Source organism: Pholcus phalangioides, unplaced genomic scaffold (genome assembly GCF_987345545.1).
Source record: "Pholcus phalangioides strain wild (caught in Gottingen) unplaced genomic scaffold, Ppha-v1.0 ptg000015l_1, whole genome shotgun sequence".
Classification (NCBI taxonomy): Eukaryota; Metazoa; Arthropoda; class Arachnida; order Araneae; family Pholcidae; genus Pholcus; species Pholcus phalangioides.
In genome coordinates this window covers 62,976,353-63,004,289 of record NW_028301608.1, presented here as the reverse complement: position 1 = coordinate 63,004,289, position 27,937 = coordinate 62,976,353, and the positions used below count along the sequence as shown (strand labels likewise).

Below are 27,937 nucleotides of genomic sequence, written 5' to 3'. Positions count from 1 at the left end.
CCGCAAATGGCAGTGGATTTAAAGGAATTCCACGAAAAAAAGCGTTTAACATGACAAATATGTGAGGCAGAATAAGGTAATAAGTATATTTATAGTTCGTGAATATTATATAATTATATATAATTAGAATTATAATATAATTTATATAAGTTTGGAAAATAATTTTAACCCTTGTTTTCAGTAAAAAAAAGAAATAGAAATAGTTTTGTTGGAAATAGATTTTCATTATAAAAAAGTCAGAACGGCCTAAGTTACTGAAAAATACGAGTCACATCCTCGATGGTCACATTACCCTAGCCATATGAATGGAAAATACATTAATAATTTTGGTGTCACACCCCAATGTCTCTCTTGTAAGATAAAGGGTTGACACATAAGATAGTGTGTCAACCCAATCCATCTTCATGAAATGAAATTTTCTCTCCAACTACACACTTCACCTTGCTTTCCCCCCCCCCCCTGCATCCACTCATGGACTTTTTGATTTTTTTTTTTTTATGATTTATTAATAAATCATGTTGCCCCTATATATACGTGCTTGAACCATATTCATTATCGGGTATTACGACTCATGAATTTATTATAAGTTCGACTGAACTTCGGAACGTTTCACTGTATCATTGCAGTCTTGAGGTAAACCAAAAGCTCTGTCCGCTATAGATTTGCACGCAGGAATTTCCATACTGATCGCACTGGGATGAATCGAAGTGTTGTCATTACTCTTGTTATTTTTAAAACACATATTTAATATCGTCTTAGGGGATTTTCTACTACTTTCACAGGAACTGCGTGTTTTCTTCTTGTTTCGCCTATGAAAAGAAAAGAAAAATATTTAATGAATGTGCATGTAGGATACGGGCGATACATGAATTTTCATGTTTTGTCAGTATGACACATTTTTATACTATTAAACTCTATGTGAATCATGCAAAGACAGTGTGTTGCCTGAAATGCAAGCTCTCGTATTTTTTTTAATATTGTCAACAATTTTTTTTTTACGACTGATCTAATGTACATGTGTATTGACATCATCATCATCGTGCCCCCCCAAACAAGAATGACCGTGCCCCCCCCCCCCAGACGTTCAATCCTATCTCAGCTTATGACCGTAACACATACACGCTTATACATACTGTAGTTTTCAATTTGTTTTCCATTCCATTACACCTGTCCACTCTCTAGGGAAAAGCCCATGATTAGCCAAATTAATGACATATCTAACATGTCATTAGAACTAATGACATGTTAGACGTGACAACTAACTTTGGATACTTTTTAACTGAGAGCATTTTCCCATGATCAAAAATTTAACTGTACTTTACTTAATGCATGCGTATAACGTTGAATTATCTCTATTAGACGATTAAGTTGTTCAACTATATAGATGCAAAAAAATAAAATAAAATAGCAGTTGTGTGAGTAAAAGAATTTGAGTATAACACATATTTGCAACTGCAATGATAATACGAGAAATGAACAAGGTTATAGTCATAGACTTAAGATATAAATAGACCGCGCACGCTATTCATAAAACTTGTCGAACGTGAAGAAAAGATGAGCAGTATTGTCGGGGAAAGAACAGGTTCTGCGCTATTACATTTGGCGTGTTTTCGCAGAAGCTAGGATGTTGCTGTAACGAAATTTGACTCAATTCGATCAAGTTGATGAAAACTTTCCTTCATTTTTTCAATGAATTTCACTCATTTTTATGTGAAATATTTAGGGAATATCAGATTTAAAAAAATAAATTCTATAAAATAAACAAATATTGGAAAACGGAACAACGTATATGTTGTAAAGCCTAATTCATTTATATTTTTAAATATTCTCTTCATTCACTTTGTCGCTTTTAATTTCGAAAATTTATTTATACGAGGGGTTATTAAAACAAAAATATATCTTTCCAGAACATTACAATTACTCTATATACTCATAATTAATGTATAATTAATTATAATGCATCATATTATGTTATGTAATGTAACACATTCACACTCATACCATATTCAGTCATGAAATAATATTCAAACAATAAGAAAAAGTTTCATTTCTAACATTCCTGAAAAACCTTTTATAACCTCATCACACAAAACTGTAAACACTTACATAATATTTCAGGATTAAAATAGATTTTATTCAAGAAAATTACAGAATCTCATCATCAATTTCTCTAAATTATAAGAATTAAAATTCCATGTAGAGTATATATGTAATAATTTAAAGTGTGTATATATATATATATAATATTTTAGGATATAATATTTCATATATATAATATAATATTTATACATGTCATATACATATATATATATATATATATATATGTGACATATATATATGTCATATATATATATATATATATATGACATATGTAATCTCTTCGCTCCAAAAGTATGCATATGTTAATCTTAATTTAAGGTATTAAATCGTTTTTAGAATGATTCTTTTTCAAGATAACATCTGAGGTACACAATATATGACTTCAGGTCTTAGTACAGATATTGACTCAAAAAATCAATTGAATAATTCATTTTCTTGTTTGAAGCGGCAATTTCACATACAACAAACATAAATTAATGAATAAAAAAATTTCTTTTCTGTAATAGTTTGTAAAAATACTATTATTTTTAGAGGTTGTTATGCACTTTTATGCAAAACTGCAATTGTCTAGGGGGGGGGGGTTTCCTCACATTCTATTTAAATAGAATATTTTTCATAAATTTCTCCTCCTGAAAAGCATATTTTCTTCCAAGTTGAGCAAAACTCGAATGAACTCACTAGCTCGCCAAATCTCGCCAAATCTTGCGGAGACGTATATTTCAGTTAAAACTTCATAAAACTCACAATTTCAATCATTTATTGCCAAAAATTCTATTAAAACATTTAATAATGATTCATGACATTTGAATTTTACCAAAACTTGGAACTTTAATTGAATTAAATCCAAAATGGAGTCGTTAAAAACTGAGATTACGTCAGAAATCCATTGCATCGTCAATTTAATATTCCAATTTTTAATTTATAAGAAGGGGAATAAGCAAAAAAGTATTCCCTTGTGAAAGGATACTGGTCCCCCTTTCCTAAACCGCTCAGAACATCCGAAAGCTGCGCAAGTGTTGGCCATTCTAATCGAAAATAAGACAGCGCGTGTAGATCGTCATACGAGTAGCCATAAGGAAAGCATTGCCAGCGAGATTCCCTGACCAGCCTTTCGGTAACCCCTCGCGCGCACTCTATAGTATTATTACTCTGTGGTTATAGTGTTGTCTCCACAAGAGAGTTGTTGAAGGAATTCCAGATAGGTCCCGACTGACACGAAATTCGGATAGCTTCATTAGCAAAACTTTTTCTTACACTAGATATTTTGGCATTTTGCAGCAGAATAGAGATGTATTAAGTATGGAAGATAGATACCAGCAGAACACGGATACAAACATAACTTCGACAAAATAAGTAAGAGGCCTCACATATACTTAGAACACACATTCCGGCGTGTACCGAATCGTTAGAAATTCAAAAAAAAAAAAAATGTATACTATTTACATGGTACGGTTGAGCAGAGCAGAGAACCAGAAACAAATGCTTTGTGGCAGTGCATTTTCTTATACTTACTGTACAATCCAACTCGACAAATGCTTATATTATCAAATTTGCCTATGATGGAAATCGCTTCAAGTTTTGAATGTCACGTTTCAATGTTGTTATATCACCACCTATATTGAGGAATTTTTTTTATTTCATGGAAGATGAGAAAACCTATCAATCGGAGTGTCATTTGGCCAAATTTCGCATCGTTTCGACTTATGGAAAGCCCTGTACAGCCCTTTCAGTTAAGATAAACTTCTCACAGCCCTCTTGAGAAATCTGAATTTGGTTAACCCTGTACATCATGATGCTTCACCTCACCTGCCAAAATCAGCTGCCTCTTCTAAGGTGTCTGGAACCTCGCATTTGTTAGTTTCCGGCAGTAGAAGTATAAGAAGACCACTGATGACGGTCAAACCACCGTAGCAAACCAAAGGAACTGCCGGATGAGTAGCTCTACCCTGTAACGAATCCGAAGTTAATTATGAAATTAAAGCAAATACTGTATTATACATAGAATTTTTCGGTTCCGATCATAATCCCGACAAGTCAAAATTATTTAGATTATAGGAAAAGTCTGGGATATACTGTATAATCATTTCTCGGTGAACTTTCTTTTCTGCGAATTGCTGTCTGAATTTTCCCGACACGATCTGCAATACCGCGGGTTTGAGAATGCTGTCATAATCGTAGTAAATTCGTGAGGTTTTACATCCTCACGACATCCAAATTAGATAGATGGAAGGTCTGTTTCCTTTAACGACTGCATTTCAAGTTATTGTTAATTTTTTTTTAAAATGGAGAGGAAGTAAGAACATTAATAGGCACAGAAAAAAGAAATAAATCTTGAAATTCTCACTAGTTCCTTGACGAAAGGCGCAAGAATCGATCCAATGCGAGCAGCCAAAGAGCATGTTCCCACGCCAGTATTTCTAACGACAGTAGGAAATATTTCAGCAGTATAGACATAGATTATCGAATACGATGCCGTGACGCAAAACTTTCCAAACATCGCCAGCGGTACGCTTATCCACGCCAAGTCTATAAAAAACAATTTCCATTGAATTTTTATTCATGAAAACAATACGATCATGTGCAGGGCCGGCCTTAGGCAGGCGCGAGGGGTGCGGCCACATCGGGCCGATTAATTCTGGGGGCCGCAAAACGGGATAAAACTACTTTGATTACATTTTGAATTTAACTCTCTTAACAAAGCAAGTAGCTTAAAAATGTGTCCAAGACCTCTAAAATTCAGGCATTGAAACCTCTTTCCTAGGGTTTTAACAGCATCCACCCTTCCCCTCCCAGCCAAGAGAAAAATGCAGGTGAATCTAGTGCCCTGGGCACAGAACCGGGGGGGGGGGGGCTAAATTCTTATAAAATTATTCAAAATTATAGGAAGAATACTTATACACATAATGCATGTTTGTCCTGCTGAAAGAGGACTGAGTGTCGGCCCTGAATAGATAATCGGTTCTCTGGCCCCAGACAGCCTTCCCCTGGGGTGCCTGGGGTACACTTGTAATTTTTGTCGATGAGCAGCGGGCACTATCGTCCAAATTTATTGTCGACTGTTTTTTTATGATCATGAAATACAGTTTGATATTCATTCTCGGGTGCCAATGTAAACCTGGCATGCACCAGAATATTCATGGTAAAGGGGATTGGGAATCACTCTAATGGTTACGGGGATCACTCTAAAACGGGGATTGGGAAACCCCGTTTTAGAGGACCGCAAAATACTTAAGCCCGTCCCTGATCACATGTTTCTTCGCGGGAATAAAGAAGATACATAGTAATATAACTTTCGAATGAGTTTACCTCCGGTTAGAAATATCGTGAGGAGACAGGACAGGCCTCCCGCTAATAAAGTTACTGAGAGAGGAAGTCGCCTTCCCAATCGCTTGATAACAAATAGACATATCACGTAGGCTGGGAACTCGACTGCACCGCTCAAAGCGAAATTAATGAACGCATTTCCCGCCAAATCACCTGCAGTGAAGCTCAGTCCATAGTATACAAATGAATTGACGAACCTGAAAATAAATTAATCCAATATAAGCAACATTTTGAATGTTTGTACGGATTGAATTAACTTCGGTTATCCCGTGAAAGTTGAAAAGTGACGCGTATTCTTCAAAATATTGGAAGAAATCAGAGCTTACCAACAAAAGACTAGATTCAATGTTTTTTGCCACAGTCCAGGAGTCCGAAAGAGGTCCAGGACATTTCCACTTTTCTTCCTATCTTTCTACAGGGAAAAAGGAAAATATTAGAAATCAAAATCACATACAGTACATGTATAAAAATAAAATAGGTCATATTTCGATAGATCTACAACACCTCGCGTGTATTTTTTTGTAGCACTTTTTTGTAAAAGTGTCTGTGGCCTTCATCTTACTCGCAAGGAAAGGGAGGGGGGGGGTGTAGTCCCCTGCCTTTTCGTCTTATTAGAATTAGTCCATGGAACACAGAAAGTTAAGAAACGCATTTAGTCATTTATTCGACATCTTTCCGAAATTACGCCACGTGTAAATTTACTTTTTTTACCTGCACGTTCATGGAATCAAATTTTTTGAGAAACTCGTCTACGTCTCGCAGAGGTACGTTGTTCTTTTTTGCGACAGCTTGAAGAATCGTCCTTGCCTTGTCGATTTTCTTATTTGCCAGAAGCCATCGTGGAGATTCTGAAACTAACCTGTAAAATCAGATCATGATTCCCTCTAATATTTATTCTGGTTACCTTTTTACCTTTAAAAAAACATTCGAATCAATAAAAGAAGGTGGAGAACTTCAGATAAACGACAATACTGTGATATAACTCACCACCACATTGATAAAAATCCGATGCAGGGCAACGTTGTAGCTATTTGGATCCAGAACCAATCCTTCAAAAGGTAGGCTATCAATGGTAATAATACGTAGCCGGTGCACCATCCGAAATTCACGACCATCCCATACACAGAGCGGTGATTCGTATCCACTATTTCGACCACTAGAATTCACAAATTTCATAAAAATCCGTTTTCACGTTATTTTTTTACATGAACAAAGATATTCTAACTCGATTTTGTGAAAAGTGAATAAAAAATTCTGTCTCAAGAGAGTAAATAGAAAATGTTCCTATTAGTTTTGTTCAACTTAGTAGACAATTTACCTAAATCCGAACCTGGGCCGCAACTAAGGGAGAATAGGCAGGTCTGGTTCCCCAGTCACCAGACCACAGGGGGCGCAAATTTCACTCCCTCTTTTACCTATCCTTCAACATTACAAAATGCGCTCTTGCCCTGGGTTACCAAGGAATAAGCCAAGCCTTCAAAACATCTAGTTGCACCCCGACCCCAATAGTAATGATTTAAACTCGTACTAGAGGAACAATGAAGGAATAACAGTAAAACCCCTCTTAACGGTCGCCCCTGTTTTACGGCCAAATAAAAATATCCCGGCACAAAGCCTATTCAAATAATGTATTTCAAACCCATGCTTGATGGGGGTCACCATCAGATACGGTCACGGACACCATTTTCTCCATCCGTTTGTAGACTAAAACCCCTGTACGGACACCAATAGTTGCAATTTTGGTTCAAATTATGCTCACTAGATGGCAATACAAGTTCTAGTACGTGATCCCCTTTTTGACTACTTTCCAATGTGATTTTGGCTTCAAGTTTGTTAATGTTTTATAACTCTGGTGTCAGTTCGTTGGTTATTCTCGTATATTTTACATGATTTCACGCTGTTTAATATGATCACTAATTTTTAATACGAACCATTGTTCCCTGTTACTAAGAGAAGAGATTTCGAAAAGAGAAAATTGATGTAATCGAATACAGTGAAAAATGCAAAATAAGAATTCATGCTCTTGCAAATGAATTCAATATCGAGAGGACACTGTTTTGTTCGATTTTGAAGTAAAAGGAACATTAACAAGAAAGAATGGCTGAAAAACGGAAATAAAACCATGAAAAATAAATTTCCGAAGACAAAAGGACTTGCCATAGACGCAGTTGTGACGATTGGTTTGATTCAGCAAGAAGCAAGAATTTACCTGTTTCCTATTCGATTCTACAAGATAATGCTCAAGAATCTGCAGAACTCGGATTCATCAACTTCAAAGCTTCAAATGGGTGGTGGAATTGTTTACGTGCGCGTCACGAAATTGCATTTAAGAAATTGGGAGTGAATTTGTGGATGTCAATGATGAAGTGTGCGAAGAAAGGAGTACAATTTTTGCCAAAAATTAATGAAGAATATTCAGCCAATGATATATATACCAAAGGTGGCCTAGTTACTGTGCCGCATGCGGCCAGTGTTAGAAGTTGAAATGCTCAACAAAACCCACCATAAATCCAGTTTTTCCAAAAGATGTAAATTCAGTATGTAAACTTTGTATGATATTACTTTTGTGCTTTAATTTTGTATCTGTACAATAACTATGTATTTTCCAGACATTCAAAACGCATCTTATATTGTCGATGCGGTCACCCCCTCTTTTACGGTCGAATTTTTTTCTCTCGTGAGTGTCCGCAAAAGAGAGGTGTCTTACTGTACATTGTTAATTTCGTGTATTTATAAGAGATTGTTAGTTGGAAAGAGTGATTTTCGTTTTTTCTCACATATAATATATCCTACTACGAAGACGGCATCAGAACCCAATGCGAGGAAATACCTGGTCACCGCAAACATCATGTACGAAGTGGAAAACGCACAAGTGATTCCAGCGACGATGACAATTACGATGGCTATCATCATGACCGGCTTGCGACCAAACCTTAAATAAAGCACATGTAATAAAAGAAATTAATGTCATGTCTACATAATGACTTGACATAAAGCTACGTTTTAATACAGTCAATTCTCGATAATTTGAATTCCGATAACTCGAATATCTGTTTAATTCGAAGTTTTCTCTCTTCTCCAGAGAAGAAACTTCAATATTATTTCAGTATTAAAATTTTTTCCTCAAGTCGAAGTTTTTGGTAAGAGATGAATTTTAAAAAAATGCATTTATCCTCCCAGTGAGGAATTAAAGGTGCGGCATACACATAATTTTCAAGGAACTTCTTTCTCTTCCGCCCCTTCTACTACAGTTTTTTTTTTTTTTTTTGATAAACACTGGTTTGAATTTGGTCATCTAATCCAGTGTTTCTCAACCTGGCGCCATATGGCCCCCTTGCGGTCCTGGGATGTTCTAGGGGGCCATGGGAGAAAATCAGAAGAAAGGTGATCCACGACAGGGGGTGAAGGGAGTCATAGGGAGCTGTGAAGAGAAAAAAGCTTTAAAAGTGAAACATGGTTGAAAAAAATATTACTACTTTCAGAATTCATCAGATCCGTTCATAGAACCAGGGTCATCTTAATAATTGGGTCTATGTGGGCATGACCCGGGTCTTCATGTCTATAATGGAGGGAGGGGGACTGCACTACATGGGAATCTGGTACTATGATTTTCATCTGTTACTTCCAGTTAAGTATGGAGGGCCGCCAGAGCAACGGTTGATGTGTTGGGAGGGTCGATTTATCGTGCATGTTCGTTGGATCGTACCGTATTTTACACAGACTGTTTTTTAACATATAATTTGATTCCTGGGAGAGATGATAATCCGCCATTTTTGAGTCCGTGCCTAGCCAGGATTCCAGAGATTGATCTGATTTATTAAAATTTCATTCATAATAAAAAAATAAAGTATCTCAATCTTTGATGAGGGGAGAGGGGCCCTGGATAGGATAGGGGGGCCACGAGAAAAAAATCTGATCCATAGGGGGCCATGAGCTGAAAAAGGTTAAGAAACACTGATCTAATCCTGCAAATCATTTGTTTTACGTGTGGGTCTCGTCGAAATCGCCATTTCGCATTTTCCCAGTGTTATAACGTCAGTACAAATTTTGATTGTGAATAGATACTTCAAAAATTTTGAAGTGTAAGTTAAAAGCTTTAAATTTGAAAGGAAAAAAAACAATTATCGAGGAAATATAAAGATATTCAATTCTCAATCGATGTAGTGACCCTAGGTTCTCCAAATAGTGAACACTCATCAAGACAAACTTAAACAGGGATTTATTAGTAAAAATTCTAACAAGAACGTACAATGACGACGTCTAATCTATACTCGATCGTATTCACTTTTCCATTTTCGAATGTCCCCACTTCAACAATTCTTGCAATTTTTGTTCTCCTGAGGCTTTTTCTTTCTTCTTGGGCTCTTTAGCCTAATACGGTAGTGTTAAGTCAAGGCTTTAACTGGGAAACGAGTACACAGAACTCTGCAATCCAGTTCATTCGAATATCGTATCAACAATCTTGGAAGAACGAGGACATGATTCGCGCAAGGCTCTCTTCAAACGTGAATGAAGCGAGAGGCAATGGAAAATAAAAATGGCATTGTTTTTATAGCAAAATTGAATAATTTTGCTTTCTCTTTATTCATATGTTCAAATCAAACATTGCATAAACGTCTGTGCTCATTAATACGAATGGCCACGTGTTTTTTTTTTCAATATTCTCATTCAATAATTAGGCATTAGAATAATTATTCTAATACGATATTCGTAAATGACAGAACCGGAGTCGGGCGTCATAATCATGTGTAAGCAACCGCTGCACAACTGAAAGTTTGTACAGATAATATCAGAGGATATTCCGCATGATCTTATGGACAGTTGAACGTGGCCTATCCACGCCTGACACTAGTTGCTACCACGAGAATTCGAAGCTGTCCTCTTCCACCTGAAGCGAAACCTCCTTTACTGCCTCTATAGAAACGGGTCTTCCTCTTCCAGGACGAATAGCTATCGATCCTGTGGTTTCAAATTTGCTTATCATACTCCGAAGGTTTTTAACATTCATTAGACCTTTTCGAATCCTCTTCCAAGTCCGATATTTCCGTAGCGCAGTCACTGCGGAATTGCTGTTTTGCTAAAACAATTTGACCAAGAAACCGCGATCTCGTAAACTTATCGTCATTGTGAGCAATAACCACATTGTGAAACAAGATCTCCGCGAATGTTTTTAAGTTTTATAACATCTGCTACGTGACATCACGTAAACTTACATGTTTACTACAGGTATTCAAGGTGAAACGCTCTCCGGTGGCGATATGTGCAACTATTTTTCCCCCCTGAAACAGATTCCCATCACTTCATGAAGTCCTCCAAAAAATTTCAGGTTTTTTAATTATGGACGCCCTGTCGTAAATAAATAGTGGATAATTTTATTTTCAAAACTGGAATCAAGTCTCGGCAATTCGCACTATAAATCAAAACATACTTATCAGACATGTGCCCGAACAATATCACAGAAGTAAGACATCCCGCCATAAAAAGGGAATTCACGGTGGAAACTTTCCAAGCATTGTCGCATACCAAGTCCCACTGAAATGATAGAATTTTCATTTAACTTCATATGTCATTAAAAATGAATATAAATATTTATTTTTTTAAATAAGTGAAAATGAGGTTGGGTGTTCACAGTTTTCGTGTATCGCCCATATGACTACAATGTATAAGTTTCTAACGAGGCAAAACAATAAAAGCACCAGTCTTGGTGTACGAGGGTTGTCAGAAGTGTTCGGTCTGAATCAGATTCCCAACGCGGGCGTAAACTCCCCCTTGGGGCGATGGAATGTTCCAGGGAGGCGGTAGAAGCTACGGGTATAACATAGGATCCTATGGGTTAGATTGCGTTAGAGGGCTATGGGAAAAAAAATTTCTGAAGAAGGGGGGAATGGGACATAAAAGGTTGGGAAACTATGGTCTAGATCAGTGATTCCCAATGTGGGCGTTAATGCCCCTGGTGGACGATGGAATGTTCCAGTGGGGTGGTAGAAGTTACGGGTATAACATAGGATCCTATGGGTTAGATTGCGTTGGGGGGCGATGGGAGAAAAAATTTGTGAAGAAGGGGGCGAGATAGAGAGGACAAAAAATGTTGGGAAACTGGTCTAGATCTTTGCGTGCTCAGACCCAAGACATAAATTACCGTAAGTGCTCGAACATCCACAGTACCCCGGCTCCACTTACCTGGAACATGATGATTTTCCTAAGAATATAAGAATAGAATCTTTAATTACGAATTTCATCAACAGTATTTTGGCCATTCCCGTGGTATATTGTAGGTGTTTTACCCGTGTTCGACTTCATTACATAGAGAATTCTCATCGAAATGAAGCCTTATGGTAATACCATATATACTTAATCTTTGCATTTCTTGTGCATTTACCATTTTTGCATTTTTGTTGTGTTTCCCCCCCCCCCTCATTTTTTTTTTTCTTTTTTTTCTTGGGCCGTGATGTGCATTGTGCTTCCACAAATGTTTAATTTTTACGTTTTCTAGTGTTTACTATATATTTTCATTTTTTTTTACCCATATACTTTGAAAGTGTTCTCATGTTTGATCAGATGGATAGATTTGATGGACTGGGGAGGTGTTGCTACCCTTTACGTTGGAGGTTCCGTAAGGAATATTAACGTGGGTGTCTGGGGTAGTTCAAGTCCCACGGTAATCAATAATTTGCAACTTCTTTTCGCCTGCCTCGTATCAACATGTGAGCATCGGCAAAGACCCATTCTTCTCGACGACCACTTTCATTCCCGTTTGTGGGATAGGAGTGATAGGACGGCCATTTCGCTCTGATTATTAGAAGGGTTCAACTGGTGCTTCAAGATCAGTACACACGTGCTACGACACGTGCTCATTTGCCTAATATCTACTTCTGAACATATGCAACCACTTCTTTTCTACTCGAATTCCAAGACGGACATTTTGTTCGGATTCTCATAAGTGTTCCACAGACACTTCAAGGTCATTGTTAATGCCTAACAGTGGCTACTGGTTCACTGCCGTGTAACAAAAAAATTCAGTTCGCTTACCGCATGCTCTCTTTCACACCTCTATTGACATTCGCCCCATAACTAGTTTTGAAGCTCGTATCACCATCCACCATTTCGGAACGAACCCCACGGCAACCAGTAATTTTCAGCGGCATTGTGCTCTAGTTCTGGAGTACCACTTTCTCATCTGACTGATTAATATCTACTTCTGAGGAAAATTAACTACGTCGAGGAGAATAACATCCTCCTCGATGTAGACCACTTTTTCTCGTTTGCGGACCAGGACGGCCATTTCATACCGATTCTTAAAAGTGTTGCATTGGCACTTCAAGATCAGTAGGCACATTGTTAACGCAATTCTAACAGTGCCCACTGGTTTACTGCCCCCGGGTAATATACACAAATTCAAATCGCTTAGCGCAATTTCGTGCGCTCTTTCAATTCTTCTTAGACATTCTACCTATTCTAATCGAAACGAAGCCCCACGGAAACCAATAGTTTGCAACAACAACAAGCACCAGTTCTGGAGGGCACGTGCTCATGCGCCTGACTAATACCTACTGAACATGCAACCACTTCCTTTCTACTCGAATTCCAAGACGGGCATTTTGTTCGGATTCTCAGAAGTGTTCCACAGACACTTCAAGGTCATTGCGACGACCCCTTTTCCTCTCGTTTACAGCCCGTTTCTCTCGCTTGTTAGAAGTGTTGGATTCCTCTTTATTCGCATTGTCCCCATATGTAGATTCGGAATTCGCGTCAATATCCATTCTAATCGAAACCCCACGGTAACCATTAATTTTCAGAGGCATCAGCGCTCAAGTTCTGGAAGGCCACTAACTCATTTGGCGGCATTATGTCTACTTCCGGCATAGGAAAATACTTCTTTACGGCCACTACATTTTAATTCCTAAAAGTGTTTCACCGGCACTTCCAGAACAATACGACGGCACTTTTTGTTCCCGTTTACAGGACGACCACTTATTCCTAGAAAAGATACTGTCACCAAGACCAGAACGCTTATGGTTAGCTCAAGCCCAACATTGGCTACTAGCTTACTGCCGTGAAACATCCACAAACTCTAATCGCTTTGCGCCATCTCATGCTCTGTCGGTTCCTCTTCATATATGTTCTGCCCCATAACTAGTTTCGAAGTTCGTGTCACCATCCATTTTAATCGAAACGAAACCCCACGGTAACCAGTAATTTTCAGCGATATTAGAGCTCCTGTTCTGGACGCCCACTAACTCGTTTGGCTGCATGTCTACTACTTGCATCGGCAACGACTTCCGTTCTTCTTTATGGGCCTGGACACCCTTTTCGTTCTCGTTTGCGGGCCAGGACGACCATTTCGTGTCGATCCTTGGACGTGTTGCATTGGCACTTCAAGATCAGTAGGCACATTGTTAACGCAATTCTAATGTGCCTACTGGTTTACTGCCCCCCCCCCCCCGGGTAATATCCACAAATTCAAATAATAGCGCAGTTTCGTGCGCTCTTTCAATTCCTCTTAAACATTTCACCTATTCTAATCGAAACGAAACCCCACGGTAACCAGTAATTTTCAGCGACATCAGCACTCAAGTTCTGGAAGGCCACTAACTACTTCTGGTATAAGCAACGACTTCCATTCTTTACGGCCACTTCATTTCGATTCAATTCTTGGAAGTGTTTCACCGGCACTTCCAGAATACGACGGCCCCTTTTTTTTCTTAGGTCGACCACTTAGGTCCTATTCTTAGAATTGATACTGACTCTAAGATCAGAACGCACATGGTTAGATCAAGCGTACTGCCGCGAAACATCCACAAATTCTAATCGCTTTGCGCCATCTCATGCTCTTTCAGCTCTTCTAACTAGATTCGAAGTTCGTGTCACCATCCATTTTAATCGAAACGAAACCCCACGGTAACCAGTAATTTTCAGCGATATTAGAGCTCCTGTTCTGGACGCCCACTAACTCGTTTGGCTGCATGTCTACTACTTGCATCGGCAACGACTTCCGTTCTTCTTTATGGGCCTGGACACCCTTTTCGTTCTCGTTTGCGGGCCAGGACGACCATTTCGTGTCGATCCTTGGACGTGTTGCATTGGCACTTCAAGATCAGTAGGCACATTGTTAACGCAATTCTAATGTGCCTACTGGTTTACTGCCCCCCCCCCCGGGTAATATCCACAAATTCAAATAATAGCGCAGTTTCGTGCGCTCTTTCAATTCCTCTTAAACATTTCACCTATTCTAATCGAAACGAAACCCCACGGTAACCAGTAATTTTCAGCGACATCAGCACTCAAGTTCTGGAAGGCCACTAACTACTTCTGGTATAAGCAACGACTTCCATTCTTTACGGCCACTTCATTTCGATTCAATTCTTGGAAGTGTTTCACCGGCACTTCCAGAATACGACGGCCCCTTTTTTTTCTTAGGTCGACCACTTAGGTCCTATTCTTAGAATTGATACTGACTCTTTAAGATCAGAACGCACATGGTTAGATCAAGCGTACTGCCGCGAAACATCCACAAATTCTAATCGCTTTGCGCCATCTCATGCTCTTTCAGCTCTTCTAACTAGATTCGAAGTTCGTGTCACCATCCATTTTAATCGAAACGAAGCCCCACGATAACCAGTAATTTTCAGCGATATTAAGGCTCCTATTCTGGAAGGCCACTAACTCGTTTGGCTGCATAATGTCAGGCATCAGCCACTTCTGTTCTTTACGGGCATCGACGACCCTTTCGTTCTCGTTTGCCGGCCAGGACGACCATTTCGTCCCGATCCTTGGACGTGTTGGTCTGGCACTTCCAGATCAGTACAAACATTGTTAGCGCAAGCCTAACAAATGCTACGTAGATTCAAAGTTCATCCATTCTAATCCAAACGAAGATCCACAGCAGAGCCACAACTAGGAGGGCGAGCAGGCGGGTCTTGTGCCCCGGGCCAGAAGGGGCGAAAATTTCATCCTTTTATCTCTCTTTCAGCATTACAAGGAGGTGCCAAAATGCATGCTTGTCCGGCTGATCAAGCATCTAGTTGCGGCGCTGCGCCACGATAACCAATAATTTTCAGCAACAACCGACCTCCAGTTCTGGAGAACCACTTGTTCATTTCGCTGCCTAAAATCTATTGTACTTCTGGCTCCCATTCTTCTCCATGACCACTTCCGTTCTCGTTTGAGGGCCAGGACGGCCATTTTGTTCCGCTTCTTACAAGTGTTGCACTGGCACTTCATCAGTACAACGGCTCCTTCCGTTCTCACTGCGCGCAACATGGAAAAATTCAGTTGGCTTACCGCATGCTCTTTCACATTGACATTCCGCCCCCGTAACTAGTTTCGAAGTTCGTATCATTCGAATCTAAACGAAGCCCCACGGTAACCAATAATGTGCAGTAACCGTTGGCCCACTTTCTCATTTTCCTGCGCATCGACTTCCATACTTCTCCACGACCACTTCAGTGATCGTTTGTGGGGCAGGACGGCCATGTCGTTCTGATTCTAAGAAGTATCCCACCGGCACTTACAGATCAGAAGGACGGTCCCTTGCATCCTCGCTTACAAGCCAGGGTGACCATTGCGTTCCTATTAGCGAGACACACTTCAAGATCAGAACGCAAATGGTACACGCAAGCCCAACAGTGGCTACTGGGTTACTGCCGTGAAGCATCCACAAATCGTAATCGATTAGCGCAATCTCATGCGCTCTTTCAATTTCTTCATCCACATTCTGCCCCCATAATCAGTTTCGAAGTTCGTGTCACCATCCATTTTAATCGAAACGAAGCCCCACGGTAACCAATAATTTGCGGCAACAGAGTATCGTTTCTTATATACCTGACTAATTTGTACTTCTTTGCATTGGCAACTTCCTTTCTTCTCAAAGAAAATATCTTAATTCACGTTCTTCCCCCGCTACTAGTTTCAAAGTTGGTATCATTATCCATTCTAATCAATAACAAAAACTCCACGGTAACTAGTAAGTTTTAGACACGCGGTACTCCCGAATGTTAATTCTTGTTCTCGAACCAGGACGACCATTTCGTTCCAATTCCGCGAAGCGTTGTACTGGCACTTCAAGATCAGTACAACGGCCGCTTTCGTTTACGGGCCAAGACGACCGTTTCCTTCCGATTCTTAGAATTTTAACACTGGCGCTTCAAGATCAGTACGCACATTGTTAGTGTAAACCTAACAGCGGCTACGGGTTTACTGCGTATAACTTGGAAAAACTCGTTTGGCTTACCGCATGTGCTCAGGTGCTCTTTCACACCTCTATTCACATTTCTCACCCATCAGTAGTTTCGAAGTTCGTATTACCATCCATTCTAATCGAAACGAAGCCCCACGGTAACCAGTAATTTGCAGCGATAGGGTCTTTCAGAACTGGAGGGGGAAGCTGCGCATTTGCCTGCTTATTACCTACTTGTGAGTACCGACGACGGTTTGTTTCACGGGCTTCGACGACCAGTTCAGTTCTGGTTAGCTTTGTATTTCGTTCCGATTGTTGGATTGGCACTTCAATATCATTATGCAGATTGTTAGCGCAAGCCTATCAGCGGCTACATATTTATTACTGCTGTGTAACATCGAAAAATTCAGGTCGCTTAGCGTATTTTCATGCTCTCGCAAGTCCTCTTTATTCACATTCCACCTCCATAACTATTTTCGAAGTTTTTTTTTTTTTCCAACATCTTCAGGTAATCTGTTTTCGAGAAGGCTCCCTTCAGATCTACATTTTCATACCGATTCCGGTACTTCACTTATGTGAAACGAGAAAAGCCTTTCCCTAGTTTGTAGGTATCTGAACTAATGGGGGAAGGGGGTTATAGATTAAATTCGCGTGTCAGTTAAGTAATTGATATATCACGTATATAGAGCCACTTTAGTGATTTCTGAATGTTCTGCGGATCCTTTAAGTGATTTGGAAATGTGTCCGGGCACCTGAGTGCTCTAGAAATGTGCTGAGGGCCGCTTAAGTGCTCCAAGAATGTGCTGTGCGTCACTCAAATGGTCCGTAAATATGCCACTCAAGTTATCTGGGAATGTGCCACGGGTAACTTGAGTGATGTCGAACGGCACTGCGAGCCGCTTAAGTGCTCTGAAACTATGCCACACGTCACTTATGGGATCTCTAAAAATGTGCCACGACGGACCACTAAAGTATACTCTGGAACTGTGTCGCGGTTCAGTTAAGTAATCTGCAAATGTGCAATGGGCGTACTCGAGTGATCCGAAAATGTGCCACGGGCCGCTTAAATGCTCTGGAATTATGCCACGGGTCACATAAGCGATCTGCGATCTTAATAATGTAAATGTGCCGCTTAAATCTCCATTTTTACAAAATTGAGTTTGAGGTGGCTGGCCACATCAATGGGCGACATTTGGCTGAGGGCCACAGTAGGCCCGTGGGTCACGAGTCCACCATATATGGGTTAGATTGTGGGTCGCAATAATATTCTTGAAGAGAAAAATTTTGAGTTCTTAGCCTTCAAATAGTATTGAAATTAACAGAAATTTCTTATAACAACATATAAAGGTATTTTTTTCGATATTTTGATTTTTTTTTTAAATATTTTTTGCATAAAAGAAAAAAATTTTTTTGATCATCGGGGGGGGGGGGTGCACATCTGGGGGAACATGACCCCCTCCCCCCACGTACGTCTCTGATCCCAATGTGTATTAGGAGGTAGAGAGATAGAGCTGACGAAATTTTGCTGAAGTAATACTTGAATAGCCCATTCACGTCCTCGTAGAACAATGCTCGTGATTCTCCTAGATTTTTCTAGAACATGAAACGTCTTTTTTGCGACAATAACTCCCGTGCTCTTCCTGGAAAAAAAAAAAAAAAACTCGCTGTCTTGGGAAATCGGTTCTCATAGATTTGTTATATAGAGATCTCTCTTTTCAAAACAATGATTTTCGTGTCCATCTCGGTCGTTGCCATAAAAACTAGTCCTTGTAGTAATCGATTCGAAAAATTTCTTCTCGACTTATTTAATCACACAACTTGATCGTTGTCTTCTTAGAACTTGATTCTCGTGGTTGATGATTGACGTACTTGATTGTTACATTCCAGTGACATTATCCGTTATTCTCGTGGTCTTCTTGGAACGGTTACTTTTATTTACGTTGTCTTTGAAGAACATGAAATGCATTCTATTCATAGAACACGATAATAATTTCTCCTGTATCGGATGTAATTTCTAAAACAACTCTCAATCTCTTCCTTGAGCACGATTCCTCTCTGCATTGATCACGATTCCCATGGTCTTCGAGATTTAAACAATTCTCATCATCCGTAGAACTTTATTTAAATGATCTTCCGAAAACTGAATTTTCTCGATCATCCCTGAATTTTGATCGTTTTACTTTACCTAGAACTTGATCGTTTTAACTAGTTCGTCGTTTCAAACTAGTTTAGAAAATAATTCACATCGAGTTTCTTCCCGTGGTCTTCTTGGAACGTGCTCTTTCGAGGTGATCGTTACCAGAAAATTAAATTCTCACAGTTTTTCAAAATCGTTATTCCCGTGGTCTAACAGCATGATTTACAGGGTATCCCTAGAACTGGTCATATATATGCGCTCGAGGGTCACAAACTGTTGCATTTAGCGTGTTTTGTAATTTGCGAATAATTTCCCGTACCAGATAGCCCCGCCGTCTCGCGGGATGGAGGCTGTGCACCCTTCGGTCAGACAATTCTGCTTGAATTTAGCGCGCAGCATTTACTAGATGTATAGCGAGCGGCAGAGAGGAAACATTTTAAAGCATGAAAAAAAATCCTCTATTTTTTTCTCTCTTTTACGAACAAACAATAAGGTGGTTGAAAATGAGATTATATATATTATATATATATTGGGAATGAAAAGGATAGAAAACAATGAAGGATCTAATGTTAGAGGTGATAAATCAATAACGTAACATTATACGTAGAATTTTATTTTTTGTATACCATTCTTCTTTTTTTTTTGCATAGGTCTGACCCCATAAGCAAATAAATTATTATTATTATACGTAGATGATAGGTTAATTTTTTTTTCTCCTAATGACGTTCTTCGATCAACCTTCCTAATTTTTTTTTCAAGATCAATGATCAAAACTGTTTATAATAACCAAGAGATATCACTATCTCTAAGAGATAAGCTAGAATTTGAACGAGTTTTCAGAAAGAATTTCTTTTACACTCAAGCAATAAGAAAGGAGAAAAAATATATAGATTGAGAAATTCTCGTGCTCTCCTGCAAACGCTTTCGTCAATAAATCTTAGAGTTGTACGTATGAGAACGTAAATGATTTTGAAATTTTTCAAAAATCAGTATGTAACGAGAATAAAAAATGTTCAAAATATCTCATCTACCAGATTTACAATCTCTTATCGCAACATGAACTACTATGTTCAGAAGATGGCTTTTTTTTATTGATTTATATTTGTATGTGTGCAAATGAGTTTTTATATCAATTAAACTGTTATGAAGAAAGTTAGAATTAGTAATAATTACGGCTGGGAATCGATTGAAATTTTTAAATGGTTGATCAAAAAGTTTTAATCGATTAATCGACTGATTGATCGAATTTTAATAGAACAATTCTGAACGCTAACCATTCATAACAAACGTAGTATTGGTGACTATATGATATTAATTAATGCTATAAAAATATATTTCATTCATTTTTCAAGCATCTATTTCCTTTAGATGCGAACAAATATAGGAATAGATTAAGAAATTCTGGCCACCCGCATGAAACAATTTAATATGCTGAACATATTTTGTCATATCCTGGAATTTTTGAACTCGGATCTTGTCTTTTTTTTTTTAGAAAATTGATAATTTTAGGTGTCACTGATTTTGAAACCACTTTCATACTCTCTTGCTTGTTTTCTTTAGTAACTGTATCAAATATCCGGGAGGGGGGGGGGGGGAGTTCCCAAATGGTACTGTGGGCAACACGTTTCCCGAACGCCAAATCTGATGTTTAAAACTCCAATCAAACTCAATTTGGAACTGAAATCCTCTCCAGTTTCCGTTGAATCAACTTGTATTTCCCAATCTCCCCTCCCCCCCCAAAAAAAAATTGATGAAATTATTGATTTAAGAATATTTAAATATGGTCTCACTCATCTATATATAAAAAATGTTATGAAGAGCAACATCATTCAAGTCATCTAACCGGTTTCGTCAAGTAAATAAATTTAATATACATACTTTTTATATGAAAATTTTAATCGGATTGATCGAGTCGATTAAGGGCGGTATTCACCGACATGGTTTAAGCTATACTCATAATTTTTCGATAAGAGATCGACTCGGATTGGTTAAATTCAGGTTTTTAACCAATCTATATTAATCTCTTTTATCCAAAAATTGTGACTACAGTTTGAACCATGTCGGTGAATACGGCCCTTACTCAACTAAAATTTTTAACTGCGATTAACGATTGACTGATTTATCGGACCAACCCTAGTAATAATCAAGAAGCGGACCAACACTTACTTGGCTTACTATTGTGTTGGTAAAGACCGAATCGTTGTATTCCCATTTCTGGCAGGATACAAGAGTTCTCCCGCCATACTCTTCTATGCTTGAGTTTCCATTTCTCTGATAATCTAAGACATCAGAGAAGTTTACGTTCTCGTACATCTGGCAGCGGTTGGAATAACTTGACTTTTTTTCCGGATCTTTCATACAATCAAAAATGATATTCAAAACATCGTTAATGTTCAAAAGAATTGAATGATGAAGAATTCGAAAGATAAAGAGAAATATGAATAATGTTCAAAGGAATAAATTTTCATGAATAAAATTAATTAATGAAACTATTACAAAAAAATGAAAGAAGTATAATGAAAATCTGCTTTATATATTAGTATGTGTATATGCATATCAGCTCCATAATACTTCCATTAATCTATACTGAAAAAAATTCTTTTTGAACTTAAGAATTTTAAGATAAAATTTATATGCAATAAAACGAAATTGCAAATTTTAATTACATCCAGATATCTTTCACGTGCATTTATTTCTGTGATATGACGGAAGCTCTTGCAACGTCACAAACTTGATCATGAAATATGTAATGTTCATAAAATATTTTGAACAATTAAAGATTACCGTAAACTGAGGGGTAACTTTAGAACAAGTATTGCACAATCATAAATATGGTATCCGTACTATAATTGTTAACAAGAGTATAATTTCTGAGGCAAAATATAACTATAACTCTCAGCTTGCTTACCATGCCCGATTATTTAAAATTACTTATAAAATAAATAGGGAGAATCGTAATTCTGTTGTCCTAAAATTACCCCGCAATGCGAAGTAAATACACTTATGTACGTTTTATTGAAACACAAAAAATTGGGGAAAAATTGTACAAATATTAATTAATTAAGATTAAACTAAACATATTTGCGTGCGTGCGTGCGTGTGACTTAACAAAGTTATGATAATCACTAAATAGAAGAAACGAGACGCCAACAATGAGAAGCATTTACTCAGAATATATTTAATCATCTCAGTGCATTCAACTCATTGTTGTGGACAATTCTAGATCGAGAATGTGACAACAGCACGAAAACAGCCTGCCAAATGATTTCGAATATGAAAATAATATTTGTCCTAAAGTTACCCCACCTATACTCCAGTTACTCCGGTTTACGATATTCATTCATTATATATTCATAATTTTTTTTTTTTTTTTTTTTTTGTAGTCTTTCTTTGTCTCTTCACAGAAAATGTTCTTTTACTTGTAAATAAAGGAAAGAAAGTTCACCGACTCTAGACGCTTTTTTCCTGCTCCTCGATGTATACAGGATGACAAGTCCTTATACACCCTTTATCTTTCGAACCGTTGATTTTAAAAGCACACTTTCAATTAGAAAAAGTGTCATTTCTTCAGGCCGTATATGTTCTAAGATACAAAATTTAATTTTTTACACAGTCCTTTAACTTCAAATGAAAATCATGTTGCCTTGTCTCTTCTGAGCTCAGGAAAAAGTTCATATTTCTAAATATTCACTGAGATATTGCTAATTGCAAAAGTTGAGGGGACTCAGAGAAAAGAAAAGTTTTGGTAAACTGCAGAATATTTCGAATTTTTTTCTTGAGTTTTCCCCCCTAATGTGTGTATGTGTGTGTGTGTGTATGCTGTTCTTTAAATCATTTTCAGCAATTTTTGAACTCAAATATCTCGGTGAAGGTGACTGCCTGCCTTCAAATGACCAATTTCAAAACAAGAAATGAAATCGCGTTTATGTGTTTAATTGGCAATAAAGTGCAGTTTTTTCAGAATCCAAAACTGTTTCATTCGCATCCCTAGAATAACTAGAAGCAAAGTTATCGCCAATTAAGTAGAACGAATTTAATGCTCTTAGTCTGAAAATGGAGTCTTTGAATGAAGATTTGTATTTGCGCTTTTTCATTAATTTACATGATTTTGAATTGAGAATATCAACTATTACGAAAAATATGTATTTTTCCACGCAAACAACCATATCTCAAAAAGTTTTGATGGTATATAAAACTTTTAGTTCATTGCACAGAACAATGTCATAGCAATATTCTGTGTGAAGAGCATGTTGGTATAAGCAGTAGTTTTTATTGTATAATGTCTGTATAGCAGAAGTATTGAAAACATTAATTTTACATGTAAAACTGACAATTAATTTTTTTTTTTTTTTTGCCAAAATACTCATGAAATAGTTTTTATTTTATTAATCTTGTACCATATCTAAACCAAAAACCACATTCGTTTTATCAAAAATTATGTTTTTTTAAAAAAAGAAAAAAAAGTACCCCGAAGGCAGGCAGTCGCCTGCTTCCGATCATCTTGCTTGGTTTCCGTGGTCTTCTTTAACATGGTTCTTATGTTCTGGAATTTCAATTTTTAAAAAGAATCATTTTCAGTGATTCTTGAACTCAAATATCTCGGTGAATATTGCACTTGGAAACATGGATTTTTTTGGAGAGGGGAAGGCTTAGTAAAAGAATAGCAACAATTGGAAGTTACAGGTCAGAGGACCATATAAAAAATTCAGTTTTGTATCTCAGTACATTTACAGCCCCTAGTAAAATAAATGGCATATCTGAAATCTAAAATGGGCACGTTATTTGTATACTTTTTGTAATTGAAAATACAGCATGTTTGTTTCCATAACCAACGGTTCGTGAGTTATTTGCGCTGGAATGTATTTAGTTTTTCCCTCTGTATAAATTACATATTGTCTAAATGAAATTACCAAAAACCAAATACCTGATGGGATGCCATACAAACGCCATAATTCACTCGATAAATTAGAATACTCCGTCGGTTTCGCACACCAGTGGTCGATGTCCGGCGCGTGGAACGGCATTATCAGCGTGTGCCACGCTGTAGGAAGACCAGTGAGGACTACCATGATGAATATGGTCCGCTGCCATGGCCCATTACCACCTACGACGCTTGTAAAATCACCAATCTCTGGTTCTTTCTTCTCAGTAACACTCATTTTGGCAAAACTGGCGGTTATAAATATACACAGGCATTGAATGATTAAAAAAAGCTTCTCTTTTCGTTCTTTTTTTCTTCCAAAACATGAACTTAATTACATTTCCGCATAAATAAGCATGGAAATAAGTAAATGAACTTCCTAATTCAAGTGACAAATGATATTTTAGTAATAATAAAGTAATTTACGTGAAGTAGTTCTTCTAATTCCGAATTCAATGTTAAGACCAGCAGGGTGTTTAATCTGGAAATTTCATTTACTTTTAAAAAATTCAGGCATTCATTCGACTCTTATTAATAACGGTGATATAACACCTCGGCTTACGATCTTACGAACTTCTTTTCGGTTAACGACATTTTTCACGTTATTTCAGCCTTCACTATTATTACTAATATTCATAAATATCATTTATAATATAAGTTCATATGATATGAATTTTCGCGTCAATCATTATCAGAGTTACTGTCGCTGGAACCCGATTAATTTATGTCCGTCTCGGAGTCACTTTCCGGATATAGCCTATCTCTATTTCTCTTTCAGAAACTGTTTGAGTCTATTGTGTAGAATGGAAGATTAACTACGAGAGAATGCATTAAAAAAGAGAAGCCTAGACTTGAACGTTTTCAGTGCCCATGTTAGCACGAAACTGAACAGTTTGGGCATTTTAGGAACTTATCTTTTTGATCTGTACGTATGAGTGAGACAGAAGAATGAGCTGACCACAACATAGAGGACACTGCCTACTGGATTATGTATACGTGTTTCTCAACCTGGGTCCATATTCTCTTCACACTTGAGCCAAAACTTACCATGAAAAAAATATTTAAAAAATTGATTGATCTATGTTTATTGTATGTGAAAATGCCCTTTAAAAGGGGAAAAATTTTGAATTAATTAATTAATCGATTAGGGTCGATATCTTTACTAGAATCATTGGAGTAGGAAGAGACCAGCGAGGACTGTTAACCCCACGTCGTAACTTGAAAAAAAGTATCATTAAAAATCATTTAAAACTGTTAAAAATGATATTCACATATGTGTACCTCTGGAGCGAAGGGGATACACCCCCCCCCCTTGTGGTGCGGGGATATTCTGGCGTGGGGGGAGGGCAGTGGTGAGTGGCGAGCACCCACGAAAATTTGTAGGGCGAGTTCGAACACCCCGATAAATTCAGAAATCAAAATTTCCTGCGTAAAACTAGTGACGAGCATCCACAGGTTCGAAACACTTCCAATTACTTGACCATGGTTAAGAACCAAATAGGATGAGAGCAATGACAGGTGGCTTAGGGAGGCAATGACAGGTGGCTTTACAGGTGGATTAGGGAGCCACAGAGAGAGCTGTGAAGAATATTTAGAACTAAAGCTTATTGAAATAATACGGCGGAAAAACTGTGACTACTTTCAGAACCCACAGCAGAACTGCTCATGAAACATCTCAATTTGAGTGGGCTCATCCAGTCATGGCCCGGGAAGGAGGGGATGGCCTCGTGTTCATTTGGGAGCTTACATGATGAAATCTGGTGCAATGCTTTTCGACAGTATGCTGATACGTAAGGTTCTACTTCCAGCTTAGTACCGGACCTCAAAACATTACTTTTCTCGGAGCCTATGATGTTGAGACGGCCTGCATACAACTCCATATAGAGGAAAGTTCATTAGCACAAAAGCCCGGAGATCGACTTTGTTTCTACAAATTTTGTTTACTATAAGTATATACTGTATATATATATATATTTATTTATTTACTTTAAAAATTGATTCAATAAATTAAAAGGATCTCGCTTCTGGATGAAGGGGTGCGGGACACCCTGAATAGACGTGGGGGAAGGACACGAGAAGAAAAATATGGCCCAAAGGAGTCCACGGGAGAAAAAAAATAAGATTAAGAAACAATGGTGTGTACAGTACGAAATAAAAAGAGATCTTAAGTTTCTCATTTCCTTTAAATTTTCTTTCATCCAACTGTGAAGTCGTTCATCTCAGCTTTCGGTCAGTTTTTATTACATGTATATTATTTTATAGTGCTTCTTAGTTTTGTAAACTTATCTTAAATTTCGGACAGTAGAGGAAACGAATTGAACGGTTTTCCATAGAAACCGATAGGAAAGCATGTTCTTGTGCTAACGAATGTTATTCCAGAACGAATCATTTTCTTTAGCCGAGGTATCACTGTGAAATTAATGTCGTAATAAAAACTAAACGGTTTTCATAAAACTATTGTCAACACCGGATCCAATAAGATGAGCTCTACCGTGAAGCATGCATTACCCATTGATTCTGCTAAATGTGAATTCTATACGTTTTAGATCAGGCATCTTCAACCCGCTGCTCGCGAGCAACACGGTGCTTCCTTAAGTACCCAGAGTGCTCGATGCTCGTATTCGATTTCGTGCTCGCGAGCACTTGATATACGTTCCAATTAAAACATATTGAAAAAATTGCATTCAAGGATTGAAATCATCCTGATTTCATGCATTCGTATGTTAAATTTTTCGTGAAGGTGCTCTTCTTTTGATGACGGGTACAGGCAGTGCTCGCGACTAAGAAAAAGGTTGAAGACCTCTGTTTTAGATTATCATTTTGATCAAATTTCAAGTTCCTTGAAAGATTCCAAAGGTCTTAAAAAGATTCAAATGATTGTTCTTTCTAAATACAGTTGACACATTTTATAACGACCACGCGTTGTTACAATCGGTACGATAAGTCTTAGTAGTTTTTCTATTTATCAAATGTTATTTTCCATCCAACGCATCGACCAACAAAGAACATTCAATCTAATGTAACGTCCGAACTCAGCTCTGTCCTGACTCTTTTTAGCAAAGAAATTTAAAAAAATCCGTCCTTAAAATGTGTTTGACCTTGAACTTTGATAAGAATTCGGTACATAAAATGAGTGCATGCACGTAGTTATCACAATTCCGTAATTTTCTAATCAGTTGCAATCAGTGGCGTCGGAGCCAGGGTTACTGTGGTTGCTCGAGCACCCACGAAAATTTTTAGAACGGGTCCGAGCACCCACAGAATTTGATTCACACATCAAAATTTCCTTCATGAAACTAAAGATGAGCGCCCCACAGGTACGAAACACTTCCGACGCCCCTGGTTGCAATGAAAATTCATCAGATTAGAAAATAACGAAACTGTGGTATTATATATATATATATATACATATGTATGTATATATATGGAGTTTGTTATACCAAAGGTTATTAAAAGAAAATTTTAAATTTTATATATGTATATATATATTAACAAACTGAATAGTATAATTTTTAATTTCGTCGAGACATGGAAAATTTTCATTTTTTTCCCTTACAACCTTTGATATAACAAACTCCAAATATAACATCCGTTTTCCGTGGAACGACGAGGATCGTTATAACGAGCGTCGACTGTAATCAGAAATTTCTGTTTCTTCAAAGCTAAAACTAAATTCTAATCAAAATGAATCCCCGAGGTTTGCATTTTCGTAGAATTTATTTACATTGGATTTATTTACAACACAAATGCAAAATTTTCTTTTTTTTAACGCATAAGTTTCTTTTGCGTGTCTCAGCTGGATTTAATTGATGTTAAGTAGTACATAATCTAATCAAAATCGGTTTCGAAATGTATCTGTTTTGACTGAAGAAAAATCGGTTTACTTACCAAGAATCGCGATGTCCGTGGGGAAAAAAAACTGATTCTGTTCCAATAGAATCGAATGAACCAGTGAAAATAATAATTATTGAATTCGAAACAGGCCGTGTTGCTAATGAAAACTGTAAATGAGAGATCTTATCAAAAAATGTATCCGATCACGTACGAAGAATTTCCAATCGGAATCGTTTGAGATGTGATGGTGCTCGTAAATCTCACACAATATCTCTTTTCCGTCCTCTCATATCACATTTCCCTCCCCCTTCCCCCCAATTGACGTGCACCCCAAGCTCTTTGGGTCACGGTCAGTTCTAATGAGTTTGAAATCCACATACATACAAAGAGAATACGATTCTCTCAGATCTCGACTCAGATTCATGGACGATACGAAAAGAGATTC

At 37.7% G+C, this 27,937-nt stretch overlaps 1 protein-coding gene across 1 annotated transcript; it reads right to left on the bottom strand.

The window, feature by feature from the left end:
* Window positions 1–474: 474 nt before the first annotated feature.
* On the bottom strand, window positions 475–27,937 carry LOC149076455 (organic cation transporter protein-like). Its single transcript, XM_089244025.1, has 12 exons — window positions 27,547–27,937; window positions 23,662–23,906; window positions 20,904–21,088; window positions 10,853–10,956; window positions 8,202–8,356; window positions 6,412–6,580; window positions 6,136–6,283; window positions 5,751–5,836; window positions 5,407–5,621; window positions 4,445–4,626; window positions 3,907–4,046; window positions 475–809 (listed from the first exon to the last, which is right to left on the bottom strand). Exons 2-12 carry the CDS (start codon window positions 23,894–23,896, stop codon window positions 581–583), a joined length of 1,848 nt encoding a protein of 615 aa, XP_089100151.1. The 5' UTR covers window positions 23,897–23,906; window positions 27,547–27,937; the 3' UTR covers window positions 475–580.

Coding starts and splice junctions, on each gene's coding strand:
- LOC149076455 (XM_089244025.1), bottom strand. CDS start 23,896: ATGAGTGTTACTGAGAAGAAAGAACCAGAGATTGGTGATTTTACAAGC. Junction 21,089..23,661: donor TTTGTATGGCATCCCATCAG/GTATTTGGTTTT, acceptor ATTGTATGAAAG/ATCCGGAAAAAAAGTCAAGT. Junction 4,627..5,406: donor CACGATATTTCTAACCGGAG/GTAAACTCATTC, acceptor TGTTTTTTATAG/ACTTGGCGTGGATAAGCGTA.